The 14,600-nt window shown below is 37.0% G+C and overlaps 1 protein-coding gene across 1 annotated transcript; it reads left to right on the plus strand.

Annotated features, from left to right (window-relative positions):
* The first annotated feature begins 1,751 nt into the window (after positions 1–1,751).
* Positions 1,752–14,273, plus strand: pnp4b (purine nucleoside phosphorylase 4b). The gene is made up of 6 exons (XM_082149607.1): positions 1,752–1,969; positions 2,807–2,979; positions 6,492–6,595; positions 10,800–10,975; positions 11,079–11,269; positions 13,593–14,273. Exons 1-6 carry the CDS (start codon positions 1,947–1,949, stop codon positions 13,838–13,840), a joined length of 915 nt encoding a protein of 304 aa, XP_082005733.1. The 5' UTR covers positions 1,752–1,946; the 3' UTR covers positions 13,841–14,273.
* Positions 14,274–14,600: the final 327 nt, after the last annotated feature.

The following is a 14,600-nucleotide window of genomic DNA, read 5'->3' on the forward strand; positions in this document are numbered from 1 at the left end:
TCTAAAACAGGAACAGAAGACGGCGCTCAAATCGTTCCTTTGCAAGAAGGACGTTTTTGCTGTTTTGCCGACCGGATACGGTAAGAGTATAATCTACCAGTTAGCTCCGCTGGTAGCTAAGCGTATGGGGTTTATTGTTGTGATTGGTCATAGTGTTATCCAATTGCGTGCAGTGAGATTTTCAAATGCATGCTTGGTGCCGCCCCTCGAGCTGGGCGATTTTCATTAGTCGACGCCAGACCTTTAATCTTTTAGATTTAGGTCTGGATTTCCAGGCTAATGTAAAGGACCTATAAGCTAAATACTAATAAACAGAGTAACGTTAACATTATTATACAGAATAATACTTAACTTATCAATGTCCTGATTCGATAAGGCATTCATTCTTCCTACTGAATTGAAAACTTTTACAAAATTAAATAGTTAGTTGGATAGTTCACTCAAAAACCTCCCAAAAAAACACCCAACATTCTTTACAATATTTTATTTTGTGTTCAACAGAACAAAGAATCTCATACAGGTTTGGAACAACTTGAAGGTGATTAAATGATGACACAATTTTCATTTTTGGGTGAACTATCCCTTTAAAGTTATGAAATGGCAAAAAAACGTAGAGTTTTTACGTGAGCTGTTGATAGTGAGCTGACCTATGCTAACAGAGCTAGGTTAATAGTTAGCCTATGTGTGTACAGATAGTCATGATCTATGTTTCCCTATGTTCCTTTTCAGCTGGAAATATGCACTTGACAAATCTTTGAACCATCTGAACTCAGTAAAAGTAGAATGAATGATTAATCCATTCACTTTTCTGTCGCTGTTGGTCAGTCTGCTTTGCGAGGGTATTATAGGCCTATCTGTTATATAATTTAACATCTGGTTATGTTACTCATTGACAGGAACTACCTTGGACCCCTGGCACAAAATAAAGAGTCCTGATACTAAGCTTGTTTCATTCAACAAATTATGTAAATAAGTAAATAATAAAAGTCACAATTTTATGCAATTTAGTGGAAAACAATAAGTTACATATTTTGCCTAATTGTGGTTTCTCATATAATGTTCAGATTAGGTTATTTTCTGTATTACAGTAAGTTTTCTAACTTTGGATTCAGCTCAATATCTTGGAGTAAAAATGATATTTCAGACACTGCTGTAAATGCATCAGCATATTTAGATTTAGAATCGCACCTTTCCAACACTGAGTCTGCCAATCCATTTCCAAGCCAGAGTATTAGGGCTTTAGAGAATTATAATGGACCTCGAAGCTCTAAGCTATAATGTATACAGCTCAGCAAAGTGCACAAACATGTAAAAGTGTTTGCTATTTACCGTAGTCTAAGTCATGCTACCTTGCATAGACTGGTGTGGGTAGACAATGTGTTTTCATAGTGATTATTTTCTCAAGCTAATGTCACTGTAAAATGCAGCTTTATACAGAACAAAATATTTGTTTAAGCTTCCTTAAGTCAGAACATTCCCTCTTGAAGAGATAGTTCATAGATAGTTTTTTTGTGTGTGTGTGTGTGTGTGTGTGTGTGTTTTGAAGAAGAAAGTCAGAGCCAAGACTGGATGGTTGAGCAACAGGATTAAAATTTTTAGGTGAACTATCCCTTTAAGACCCATAATCTAAGTGATAGTTACCAGTAGATCTAACATAAAAGACAGTGCATTATAGCCTCTACACTATAGCTTTTTTCACGGTTGTCTGCATTTTGAGTAAATTGCATTTATTTTAGTGTCTGAAAGTAAAGTTTCTCAGGGGAGAGGGTCATATAATTTCTTGGAAAGGATTATTTCCTGCTCTCACCATTAATGCAGCCAATGAGACGAGACCGTATAGTTCTTTGAGGGGTTATTCTAGGCTATATCTTTCTTATCTGTTCTCATAGAACAAGTGCACACTTTTTCCAGGTGCTGTCAGCCTGTGACTACTTGTGACTGAGATCATGCACACCAAGGAAAACTCATGGTAAATTTTAGTTTTATGTCATTGATATATACATACATACATACCAAAGAATGATTAAAGGAACATATTTGCTGAAAACATTTTCTGTTTACTTAAAGAGTTGATAAGAGTTGTAATTTGGATTCACAGCTGTTATCTTAGAGTAAGATCCTTTATGCATTTAATCAAATCAGTAAGGCCAATAAAAAATATCAGCCCTGCCAAACACAGCTGAGTCATAATATGGAGACTATGCAGAATTATATCTTCAAATGAGATGCAAATGAAATAGAACCTTGACAACTGCATGCTGTAAATTTGTGTTTATGACTCATCAAAACTGCTTTTAGAAACTGTAAATGTGTCCACTGTTTGCATTTTCACTGTGATTGCTACTAAGCTTTTTACCTTTTCTGCTTTAACCACATTACGCCAACTTTATATTCTCAGCTTTTTTTGCTCCCAGCATATTTTCAGCTATCAAGAGGGTCTCTGTGGTTTCATTTATATTAGTTAATTTCCTGTGTGCTATGCCATTATATTTCCATATCTGACTCCGGAAATCTTGGGATATAATAAAAATGATGAAAATTGAATACTGTGAAGTTTGATTGTTCTTACATTATGGTGGGATTTAATGTCAAAGATATGTATTGATGTATTGATATCTGATCATGATATGATGTTGATATTGCATAAAAATGTCTTGATGATCTTCGAAAGATTATCATGTTTCTCATTGTAAGCATTAGATGATAATCAGATGATTGTTTATTTTCTCTCTGTATCTTATCAGATACAATTTGAGCAGTTATCAATGTGACCGGATCTAATGTATCTTTCTTTCTCCCGACTCAGCTGCTGTTCCTTTGATGACTGTAAACTGACTACAGAATGGCTGCTGAGCAGGACGAGACACAGGCCAAAGATAGCTATCGTGTGCGGTTCTGGACTGGGACTCCTCGCAGACAGTGTCTCAAATAAACAGATCATCCGCTATGAGGACATTCCCAATTTCCCAGTGAGCACAGGTACCGGATTCATGGAAGTGTATCAGAGCTGAATTCATTTCTTTCTTTCTCCTTTCTTTCGAAAGAAACAACCCTCATAGCAATGCTACACAATACATTTTAGTTGACATATGCAGTAATAAAGCAAAGGCTGAAGTCGGTGGATGTTCTTATGTTAATTTACATAGTGTGGTAATTTCAGTCAGCATGTTGAGTCTATAAAATGCCACTAGACAGATACAGGAGTTGTTGGAGGGAATCTGAAAGCACAGAGGTTTTCATTCTGTCCCTCATTGTATTGTATGGTTAACAAATTATGCTCAGCTCCTGGTAATATGAGCTACAAAATGAATAACTACTGCCTATGAATAAAATATTATGACTGGAGCAAAAATAGCCCCTAATATCTGCCACAGGGAGTTATGATATCTTTGACAGGTTTAAATATTAATATGGTGAGGTGAATAATCTTGGGAAGTGTTCAGATGCATCAAATGATATTTGCACTACCTGTAGTGTGTGTGTGTGTGTGTGTGTGTGTGTGTGTGTGTGTGTGTGTGTGTGTGTGTGTGTGTGTGTGTGTGTGTGTGTGTGTGTGTGTGTGTGTGTGTGTGTGTGTGTGTGTGTGTGTGTGTGTGTGTGTGTGTGTGTGTGTGTGTGTGTGTGTGTGTGTGTGTGTGTGTGTATGACGGATGGCTGAAGAATAAGAGCCCTTGTAAATAAGGGAAAGTATAATAAGGGTCTTAGAATCCATTTGTGTTGTCATTCTTTGTCTAATCCACTTCATAATTTAAATTCGCTGGTTTATGGAGACTAACAGAGAAATGACTGACAGTTTGAATAATGAGAATGAACTATGGATGCTCTGTGCTCATTTTTTAAATAATAAATTCTTCACATTGCCCATTGCATCATTCATATAAATCAGCAAGTGTCAAATCAAAATCAAATCAGTCAAAATCAGACAAAATATGGACAAAATAGAAAATATACTCACAAATAACTGCTACAGGTAGTAAAAATGTGATTTGATGCATTTTAAGAAGTGATTATACAATTATAATTTTAATATGATTATACTTTATCATTCATATTGCATTCAAGTGCATAATATTATTATTTTGTATATTTTTTTATTGTATTAATCTGTCTATATATATATTAGACAGATTAATATAATAATAAAAAAATACAAAATAATACATATTTTGAAAGTTATACAGTGTGTGTGTGTGTGTGTGTGTATAACTTTGAAAATATGTTTTTCTTGAATATGTCACTTATTTTTCATTAAAACTAATTTCGATAATTAGTCATTTTTAAGCATTACTAAATTGATCTCAGAACTGTTCTCATTACACTCACTGTTTTGCCAATTTGTGACAATCTGATTTAAAAAAAAACTCAGGCGGCATGCATGCACTGAAACGTTGATTTGCTCATTCATTTTTACAATGTTGCAGGAAATACATTTCACGGTGAGTGTAATAAGCCCCCTCTCTGAATGAGTTTTTTTTTCTAAGAGCCATTCATCAATGCTCGTGCAAGAAAAGAGGAATCGGCCCCTGGAAAAACAGAGCTATTATTCCAGCAGAACCTCATTACGCTGCAGGTTTTAGGGCCAAACGCATCTCATCGGCCAAAATTCAAGGTTATATTTACATAAGCTTACATTCACTTAGCTTAGTCGGCCTGTTCACATGTCAAAGTTAGTTCCTGAAGCCACAAACAAACTGCAGCCTCCTACTGGCTCATAACGTTAGAAAACAATGTTTGCTCCACCTGTTCGTACACTAATGATACACAATCAGTCTCACTAATGCCATTCTTGATGACGTCAGCAGTCATCCCTAAGCAGCAGGTATTAACTTTTTTAAGATTGCAAATGCAAATGCAAATCAGTGAACTTCTAAATACAGCCAAGCCAGCAGGATCTCTTAGATTTGGGGAAAGTCATTAGTCAGTTAACGCCATATAATAGAAAAGGATTAGATGACATCTGTTATCAATGGCAGCATCTGACCTTTTATTTGCACATTACAGAGAGGTTTTGCATTAGATGAAAAACCCCTTAGGTAGACGTAATATATTTGGGAGAGAGCAAAGAGTAAATTCTTTACAGCAGGAGGTTCTTTACTGGGGAGAGACAGCTTTAGAGCCCAATACATTGCATTTTTATTATTAAGAAGCTTCATACATCACACAGTGGTAGAGTCATATTTATTTATTTTTCACAGGGAAATATTTACAGACTAAGGAGCAATTTTACTATGCCAAACTTGGCATTAAACAAAAACTACTTACATGATTTACTAAAGACTTGCAGTGAAAAATTTGAGATGGAAATGTGTGGACAGTTGTTTTTGCACCTGACCTTATTTCATATGCATTTGTTGGAGTTTCCCTTTCAGTTTCAAAGTTTATGGGAGGAGAGTATTTACTGTAAATAAATCATGCCACGTGAGGTTTGCGGTAGTCTTTTTGAGCCATTATTTAACACCCAAAAAAGCATTTCTTAACCCATTTTGCGCTTGCCATGGCTGCGTTAAAGGGATAGTTCACTTTGAAATTAATTTTTGGTATGTTTTAGCTTACCTCAAGGGCATCCAAGATGTAGGTGTCTTTTTTTCCGCAGTAGTTTCAATTTTGATATTTTTAGGTCAAACCGTTCTTGTCTGTCAGTCATATAATGCAGGTCTATGGTCACTGTCTCAAAGAGCATGCACAGAGTCCAAATTAAAACAATTCCCCGTCGTCCAAATTAAACAATTCCCCATCGTAAGTACACATTGATGGCCCAAGACACGAAACGAGCGGTTTGTGTGAGAAAACGAACAGTATTTATATCGTTTTTACCTCTTATACACAGACATGTCCGAGTGATCTGATCTGACGTGTACGCAGACTGGTGCATAGATATATACACACTAGATGTCGCCTTGTCTACGGCAGTTCATTGGAACGAATGTCTTTAAGGCGACATCTAGTGTGTATATATCTATGCACCAGTCTGCGTACACGTCAGATCAGATCACTTGGACATGGCTGTGTAGAAGAGGTAAAAACGATATAAATACTGTTCGTTTTCTCACACAAACCGCTCGTTTCGTGTCTTGGGCCATCAATGTGTACTTACGATGGGGAATTGTTTAATTTGGACGACGGGGAATTGTTTTAATTTGGACTCTGTGCATGCTCTTTGAGACAGTGACCATCGACCTGCATTATATGACTGACAGACAAGAACGGTTTGACCTAAAAATATCAAAATTGAAACTACTGCGGAAAAAAAGACACCTACATCTTGGATGCCCTTGAGGTAAGCTAAAACATACCAAAAATTAATTTCAAAGTGAACTATCCCTTTAAGTTTGTCGTTCTTAGTTATGTGAAATGCTTCAATTACAGTATGTGTTGTGATCATATATAATTCATTTATTTAAAATGAAAATATTAATATGGTATAAACATTATATTTTACAAAACAAAAGTAAGCATGTTTTTCACTGATATGTTTGTCTCTTTATGCATAGTTCCTGGTCATGAAGGGTGCCTGGTGTTTGGTCATATCAAAGGCGAGTCCTGTGTCTTCATGCAAGGAAGGTTCCATCTGTACGAGGGTTACTCGTTGTGCAAGGTGAGCTCAAATACACAGTTTGATGCCTCTATTGCAGGTGCTACCACAGACATTTTGTTGTTTATCCTGCCCTTAACTGATTTAACTTCATCTTGCCTTTCGATACGGTTCTTAGCTGTATCCATTTATAATACTTACAAGCACAGTGGTTTCTTTACTTGAAGAAAAAGCTATATCACAAATCCCGTTTTTGTTAACTCTGTGGCATCAATGTCGTGTAAAGTAATGTGATGTGCGTTTCAAGTAGTGGCCTTGGTTCCTTTTAGCATCACCTCAAGGACAAGTAAACTCATTGTAAACGGCTCCTATTTGTTAAAACAGAGAGGAGCTGTTGCCTCCAGTATGGGTCATTAACTTTATCTGTCCCAACCAGGAGATGCATGAATACCGAGGCTGAATGCTGAGAAAGCAGGTGTGGAGGAGAAACAAACTGCTCACTGCTCTTGTCACTCTCGTATCAAAGCAGTTCAGTGACAATATTCAGCTTGCTCTTGTAGTCCTTTGTGAACAGGAAAACAGTTTAGTTCCTTTAAAAAGGATCTGAATGCATTAGCATTTTGATATTAATCACGAATACATTTTCACACCGGTTAAAAGTCCTTGTTAATTTATACGTTTTCAAATGTTAATTTACCCCGGAGTTCAACCAAGCAGCATGATTTGTGTGAGCTCTTGGCTTTCTCTCCATCAAAGTCTGCAGGGGAATAAATGATCTGTTGCACATGGGGCCAGAGAGACACTTTTTACTAATTTACCAAGGGATCTGCAACCTCTTGCCCTGGAGTGGGACTGTCACTGTAATTGCAGCCCTGACAGCATGACACAATGCATTACAATCAGTTGTCATGGCCACCATGCCCTCTACAGCCAGCCAAAAGCTTTTTAGTCTTAATATGAGGTTGGGGCATTAAATCCATCATCCCCCTGTATTATCAAACTCAAGCTTTTCACAGCACTATTATGTATTTAATGTCTTAATGGCTGTGGCGCATAAACAACACACACTGCAGCCCAATTTGCATATCTGTCCTAAATAGGTTGCAGGAAAACAATTCGCATGTCAGATCAAATCAGGCAGGTGTTAAAAAATAGTGAGGCAAATGTCCCTGTTATAGTATTTTATGATGACATTTTCACCCATGACATTACCAGCGCAACATCCTAACATTTGGGCGAAGCGCTGGGTACATATTTTTTTTCATTTACTGTTTCTATTTAAAAAAATGACAAGGATTGAGCGGAAGAACCTGCCATAGCATTGGGAATCTAATTATGTATTGTAAGGCAGGGCTGCCAACTTTTCAGATTAGCCTGGAGTGAGAATTACGGATGGGGTGGTGAGGGGTGATTCGATTCATAAGCTTGTGATTCGATTCTGATCTTGATTCAATATTGATTCTTTTGGCTAAATATGAGTAAGAGTAGGGCATTTTTCTCAAGGAATCAAATCTCTCTCAACTAATGCTGTGAACATACAGGGAAACGTGTCTGCTGTGGCATTATTATTAAAGGTTAAAAATTAACAACACATTCTTATACAATTAATATAATGCGTTTTTTATAATAATGTTATAGCCTAATATTTTTTTAACGATATAAGAGTAAAATAATAATAATGTAATATAGTGCATATATTTACCAAAATGCTCCTCTTTAGAGTTATTTTTCTAGCTAACTAACATGTAAAATGGTAATTGATTGGCTTTACGTGACATATTGTTCACAATAAACTGTTTTATTCACGTCTTTCTGCCGTTGAAACACTCATTGAATGACTACATGAGACTAATAAATTTTACTAAGCTGTAGGCCTACTGTATTTTTCAGCATACCTTCTGATGTTCATTCATGTTTATTTGGTGCTATAACTAGTAATAAAGATGAACACAGATACAGTGATCTGTCATGCCACATTTGTTTGAATTTTGTAATAAAATTGACAGAATTTGAAAGCTGAGACTTTGTTTCATATCAAAAGTAACCTGCTCTGTCGGTGCGTTGTCAGTGTCCTCTTTGCTTAGCAATGTTTAGTCTTTATTTTTTTTTCATTAATTTAGAAGCTCAACCAATCTGGTTATTAAATCTTTTGTCAAACTGTGACAGCTGGTTTTGTACCTTCAGTCCACTGTTCATTTTGCTTTAGCTGACTCATATCTGTGAGTCACTGTGCAAATCGGTGCCAACTCACTGTATCCTAAAATTGGACCCAACTCATTTCCATTACAGTTTATGATGCAAACTTGCTTTCATGTTTGCCCTTGGAAACAAACAGTTATTATGGCTTCTTTAAGTGATCTCATTGTTGTGGAGAGATGTGCTTTTGGAGGGTAATTGGACAGTCAAGATTAGTTAGCCCTTCACTGACCTCTGTTTCTCTGCAGCAAGTAAAGCAGCTTTATGGTGTTCAGATGCATTTAGAGGGCTTGTCTAAACTGTACACATGCTGGACTGTACTGGGGGTTTTTCCATTCCACTACCCTACTTCTGCGTTCTGTTGTTCAGAAACAAAAAGAGAGTTGATAGGTCATTATTGTGTGGCCTCGTAATATGTGTCATTGAGCAGTTTAAAACATCTGATGTTTCCTAATATTAATGCTTTATGTCAGTTCACTCAACAGTAAACTGAACCGGCATGATTTTCATTTCTCTCACACCACAGACTCTCACACTCTTGTTACAAAAGCAATTGACACCATCTTGCATCTCAGTTATTAATATCGTTGCAATGACCTCAGAGGATTTCTGTATAAATATTAGTGTAATATTGTTGCAGCCGTGTTCGTCTTGTTGCTGAATTGTTTTGTAATTGTATTTGACTCATTTTTTTAACAGAATTTTAAGAAACTATACAGGCAAAATCATAAAATAATTTCAATTCACATCAATGTTTCATGCATGTATTTATTTACATGCAGACTTACTATATATAACAGAAACCAGGCGTATAGAATTTTTTTAATATTCAAATGATCTAATTTGCATACTACTTCAGTGAATCCGGTGCTAAAAGGACACAGACAGCGCGTGCAAATAGCCTATGACGCAATCATTGAGTGCAATCCATTCTGAAATCCAATCCAATCCAATTCCCTGAAATTGAAATAAATGCCAATTCATGATACAGTGCCAAGACATACAAGATTCTCTTATAGACATATTCTCGTTACTCTATAATAGTGCGCATTGATTAAACTGCGGGTGACGGGTAACCTATAATGCAGCACCTAGACCAATTCTCTCAGGAGAGCGAAATACTCAAATATGAAGCGATTTGATCTCTGAGAGTTTGTTCCACAAAGAAGTCATCTTTGATTTAAAGGGTACCAAAACTGAGGCGTATTTTCTGGTCCACCTCGGCGGCCCGTGTGTGTATATCTGTAATGGCCGTGTTGCTCGCGGAAACCCCACACGTCGACCCTGGTTCGTCAGCTGGAGAGCAGGCTGACAGACTGTGACATCCCTCTTGAGATGTGCTGTACTGAGCCCGCAAGTTCATTATTCATCTCCTGCTCACACTGACACCTCCCTTAATGGCTCCCTGCTCTACACTCCTATATTTATCCCATTTAGAATTACTAAAGCTTATTTAATACCGGCCTAAAACTGTGGTTACTAGGCACTGTGGGGTACCATTGAACATACCCACGTGGTCTTCTGAAATGAAAAGAGGCTTTTTTTTGTCCAATAGCCTATAAATTTGATCAAATAAATCGAAACTTCATTACATATCAATATATAAAAATACAAACAAATATTAATCTTCTATTTGTTTTACTTTATTTCTGTACTGTCAGTTATTTTCTTATCCAAATTTTGAAGACTCACCTGCCACATGATATTTTTATTCCTTTAAAAACGTCTGGACCTGGCCATTGTAGGGCCAACATATACCCCTGGATTCACAGACAAGGCTTAAGCCTAGTCCTGGACTAAAATGCATTTGAGTTGTTTTAACTGAAAGCAACTTGCACTGACATATTTTAAGAATGCAGTCCATTTTTTTTGTCTCAAGAAGCATGCCAGTAATGTTTTTTTTCTAAGGCACATTTATAAAAGCTACTTAAATGTCCTAATTGAACTAAGAGACCTAATCCTCTGTTAAACCAGGCCTAAGTATCATTCATTTAATCATTTAAAAGTGAAAATAATAAGTCAGATAGATCCAGCTATATAACAGCTTGTGTTTTCTGGGGAATTTTTCCAGGTCACGTTCCCCGTGCGGATCTTCAAGCTGATGGGTGTGGAGACAATTATCGTAACAAACGCATCTGGAGGTCTTTGTCAGGATTTCAAAGTGGGAGACATTATGGTCATTAAGGACCATATTAACTTGCCGGGGTTTGCTGGACAGCACCCACTGTGTGGACCCAATGATGAACGGTACGCAGATAAGGGAGAGAAAAAGGCAGAGTAAAGTGTGAAAGAGTGAGAGTTATTATTTTACAGAATTGTGATGGTGCATGTTCTTTCTTGTCTTCCTCAGATTTGGGATCCGGTTTCCTTGTATGTCTGACGCTTACAGCAAAGACCTGAGGAAATTAGTTTTGGACATCACTACTGAGCTGGGCTACTCCAATTTTGTGCGTGAGGGGGTCTACTGTATGGTTAGTGGACCCAACTTTGAGACCATCGCAGAGGCACGCATGCTGCACATCTTGGGGAGCGACTCTGTTGGTATGGACAGTCACAATACACAAGGGGGAAAACTGGCAAAAACTAGTATGAAAAAATTCTGAGCTGCCGCAGGGAAAATGCACAACTCAAGTTGTCAAAAACATTGGAGCACTTTATATGAAACACACTCATCAAAACAACATGACATTTTTATTTTTCATCAGTGATTTTAATACTGATTTTCTGTCAGAAAATCTGTGTCAATTCTGAACATCTATTAGGTCATATTTTAAAAATAATTTACAATCCTTTCTTAATGTATGGTTTTTCATACTCATAAATTACATTGGGCTGAAAAGTCAGTTATTGCATGACTACAGTACTTAGTTAATCAATTAAGTGAAATAAAATGGTTAAAAATGTAAATAAATCAAAAATGGGGAAAAAAAATGATTCCACTCTTATTAAAACAGCCATTAGCATATAGCTGCAATAAGTTATTACTTGATACAATAGATAATAATAGAAATAAATGCACTGACCCACTTTCAGTTTAAGTGGAAGGTTCTTGGCCAGAAAAAGCTGCAATGTTTAGCAGGGCTGTTATTGTAAAATTAAAACTAAAGCTAAAACTAATAATAAATAATTTTCTATAATTGTAATAATAATAATAATAATAATAATAATTGATAATCTTAAACTTAAAATAAAATAAAAATTAGTACTAAAAGTACTAAAGTACTAAAACTTATATTAAAATAAATGTATATAAATATAAAAAGAACTAATACAAATGCTTATTAGTTCTAGAATATTTTATTAGAACTAAACACTAATGAAAATTAACAAAAAAATAACAGAAATCACTAAAACTTACTGAAAACAGATAGCCTGACGTCGTCATACTCAGATTCTAGTCAGAATATGAGTCTGATTCTGCTCCATTGGGCTGTGATTATGGGGCGTGTTTCAACCGAACCAGGAAAGAAAATGCCTCTGCACCACTGATCTATATCAGAGCCCATCTACGGAGAGCCTGGCCACTCCCCAGCATTAAGTCCTATTGTACCGAATTTTGGTTGTAGTTCCACCAGAGTTCCACTGGGGGCGATCGCCCATGAGTGCAAAATGAATGGGAGTCTATGGAGCTAGACGGCTAAATTTGTCTCTTTCACCCGATTGCCGTTGAGAAATCTCAGATTTGATTGTAGGTTTTGCAAGTTCAACATGGGTTATAGGTCGAAAGTTGAATGAACGAGTACTTATGTCCTTTCGATTTCTTACAGGTTGAGTTGTTGTTGCCCATAACACGCTAGCATTCTGCTAATGAACGCTTATTGGTCAGTGAAGGACTGATTACGACCAGAGATACCGCTTGATGTCCCTTAATTATGCAGAACTTTAAGGCTTAATATAATGTAAACGGATGAGTTATAAAAAAATTCACTCCCCTCACAGTTGTCATGAAGGGAAAAATAAGCTATAGACCAAAGCCACTTTTTGCACCAGGCTGTAAACGTGTTTTTTTTCTGCTGTAAAGTTGGGTATTTTAACATGGGGGAGATACAGATTTGACTCACTTCTGCACCCAGCCTCAAGCGGCCAGTCGATGAATTGCCGTTTAATTCACTTCCGTGTTGGTTTCAAGAGAGAGATAGGGAGGTTGCCGCTTGGTCCAGACCGAACTTCCCGACCTCAAAGGGGCTAAGTTCGGCTGGCATCCAGGCTAGAAAACAGATAATGTAAAAGTGAAAGCTAATTCAAAATGAATAATTACTAGTATATAAAGAGGATAATAATAGTTTATAATTAATAAAATGATGCTGCATCGGGTTTCCTCTCTCTGAGGAGTTTGAGTGGTTTAACTTGCTGTTTTCTTTTGTGTGTAGTGCCTCTCCTTTAATCGGTGCTTCAGGAAAATTATAGCTCGTTAATAATGATGTGCCATATTACAGACCTGCCATATTAACGGATGGAAATTAGGCCCACCCAAAGGGCCAAAGTAGCCCACTTCAATCAATGTGATTATGTTAATCAGTGATATGAATAACTCTCTTGTCCATATGATTGGCATAAACTATACTTACTCCTGGTTCTCTGATGAGTTGAATGACGTCTTAGATAATTGGACTCCGATTACCAAACGGCAGCAGTGTGGGGTATGTGCTAAGTAGGCTCCTCTGGCTAGACCGGTCAACAACTGGTTCCTGTGTGCGTCCTCCCTCCTGTGTATACATCAGGACCCCAATAGTCCTCATTAAGTGTTATGCGAGAGTGAGACCCAGACCTGTTCTCCTTTATTAATGAATCACCTACTGCGCCCCAACAGAAATTGAATTAAGAGTCTCTCTCTATTTCTATTTTCTTCCTGCTACCCTCACAGGCATGAGCACAGTTCCTGAGGTGACAGTAGCCAAGCACTGCGGACTGCGGGTCCTTGGCCTATCACTCATCACCAACAAGGTTTCTCTTGACTACAGTCGTGAGGAGAAAGTGAATCATGAGGAGGTGCTGCAGATCAGCAAGATGAGAGCTGAGATGCTCCAGAACATGCTCAAGACCTTCATCGCTCGCTCTCACCAAGTGGAGACCCTCAACAACAACAACTGCATCTACTCTAATACCGTCTAGGGTCAATCAAACCAGTTCAATCATGGGCGCTGTGGAAGTCGTGTGATTGGATGCAATAGATCTAAAGGCGCTATGTTATGTTTAGCCTTTATCTGGTTGTTTAAAAAAAAATCAATGTGAGACCTCACTGTGCTTTTGGAGAGGATGTATTTGATCTCCAGATTGTGATTGTTGTCTTGTTGACTTTGCCTGACTTTTCAATATGAAAATACAAAACATTTTAAATAAACCTCCCTTTAGTTGAAATGAATTATTTGACATCTCAATGGGAACATGTTTCAAACCATGTTTATGAGCCAAAAACAACATTCTGTTTCACAAGGTACGGTTCTTAATCTACACGTTAAGAAAAGTCTGTCGTCAATTACTCATCATAGAGTTGTTCCAATTCCAAACCTATAAATGACCCTTTAATAAAAAGGAATTTTCTGTATTGAATTTTTAACAGGTGTCTTACCCATATTTTGAATTACACATTGCATTGTGTTGTGTTTTAGAGATTCACAGATTTATTTCTAACAGTGTAAAAGCACAGTAACAAATAGCTCTTGATATATTGTACATGTGATAAGATTGACTAACTTACTTGGAACTACAAACTTAATACATCCAGTGGGATTTATGGACCAATATTTCAAATAATTGTTACACGCAGTGTCAAACCACACACCGGTTGATCAGTATTTAGCTGGTTTTCTCAATATCCACTGCTGGTATGCAGAGACTACATGCAAGTAAAAAAAGCATCTACCTCCTTTGA

This window comes from Leuciscus leuciscus (assembly GCF_965113295.1).
Source record: "Leuciscus leuciscus genome assembly, chromosome: 20".
Taxonomy (NCBI): domain Eukaryota; kingdom Metazoa; phylum Chordata; class Actinopteri; order Cypriniformes; family Leuciscidae; genus Leuciscus; species Leuciscus leuciscus.

Excerpts from the sequence above, each read along its gene's own strand:
- pnp4b (XM_082149607.1), top strand. The coding sequence starts at position 1,947 with ATGCACACCAAGGAAAACTCATG. Across the intron at positions 2,980-6,491 it reads CAATTTCCCAGTGAGCACAG|TTCCTGGTCATGAAGGGTGC; the intron begins GTACCGGATTCA and ends CTTTATGCATAG. Across the intron at positions 10,976-11,078 it reads TGTGGACCCAATGATGAACG|ATTTGGGATCCGGTTTCCTT; the intron begins GTACGCAGATAA and ends TGTCTTCCTCAG.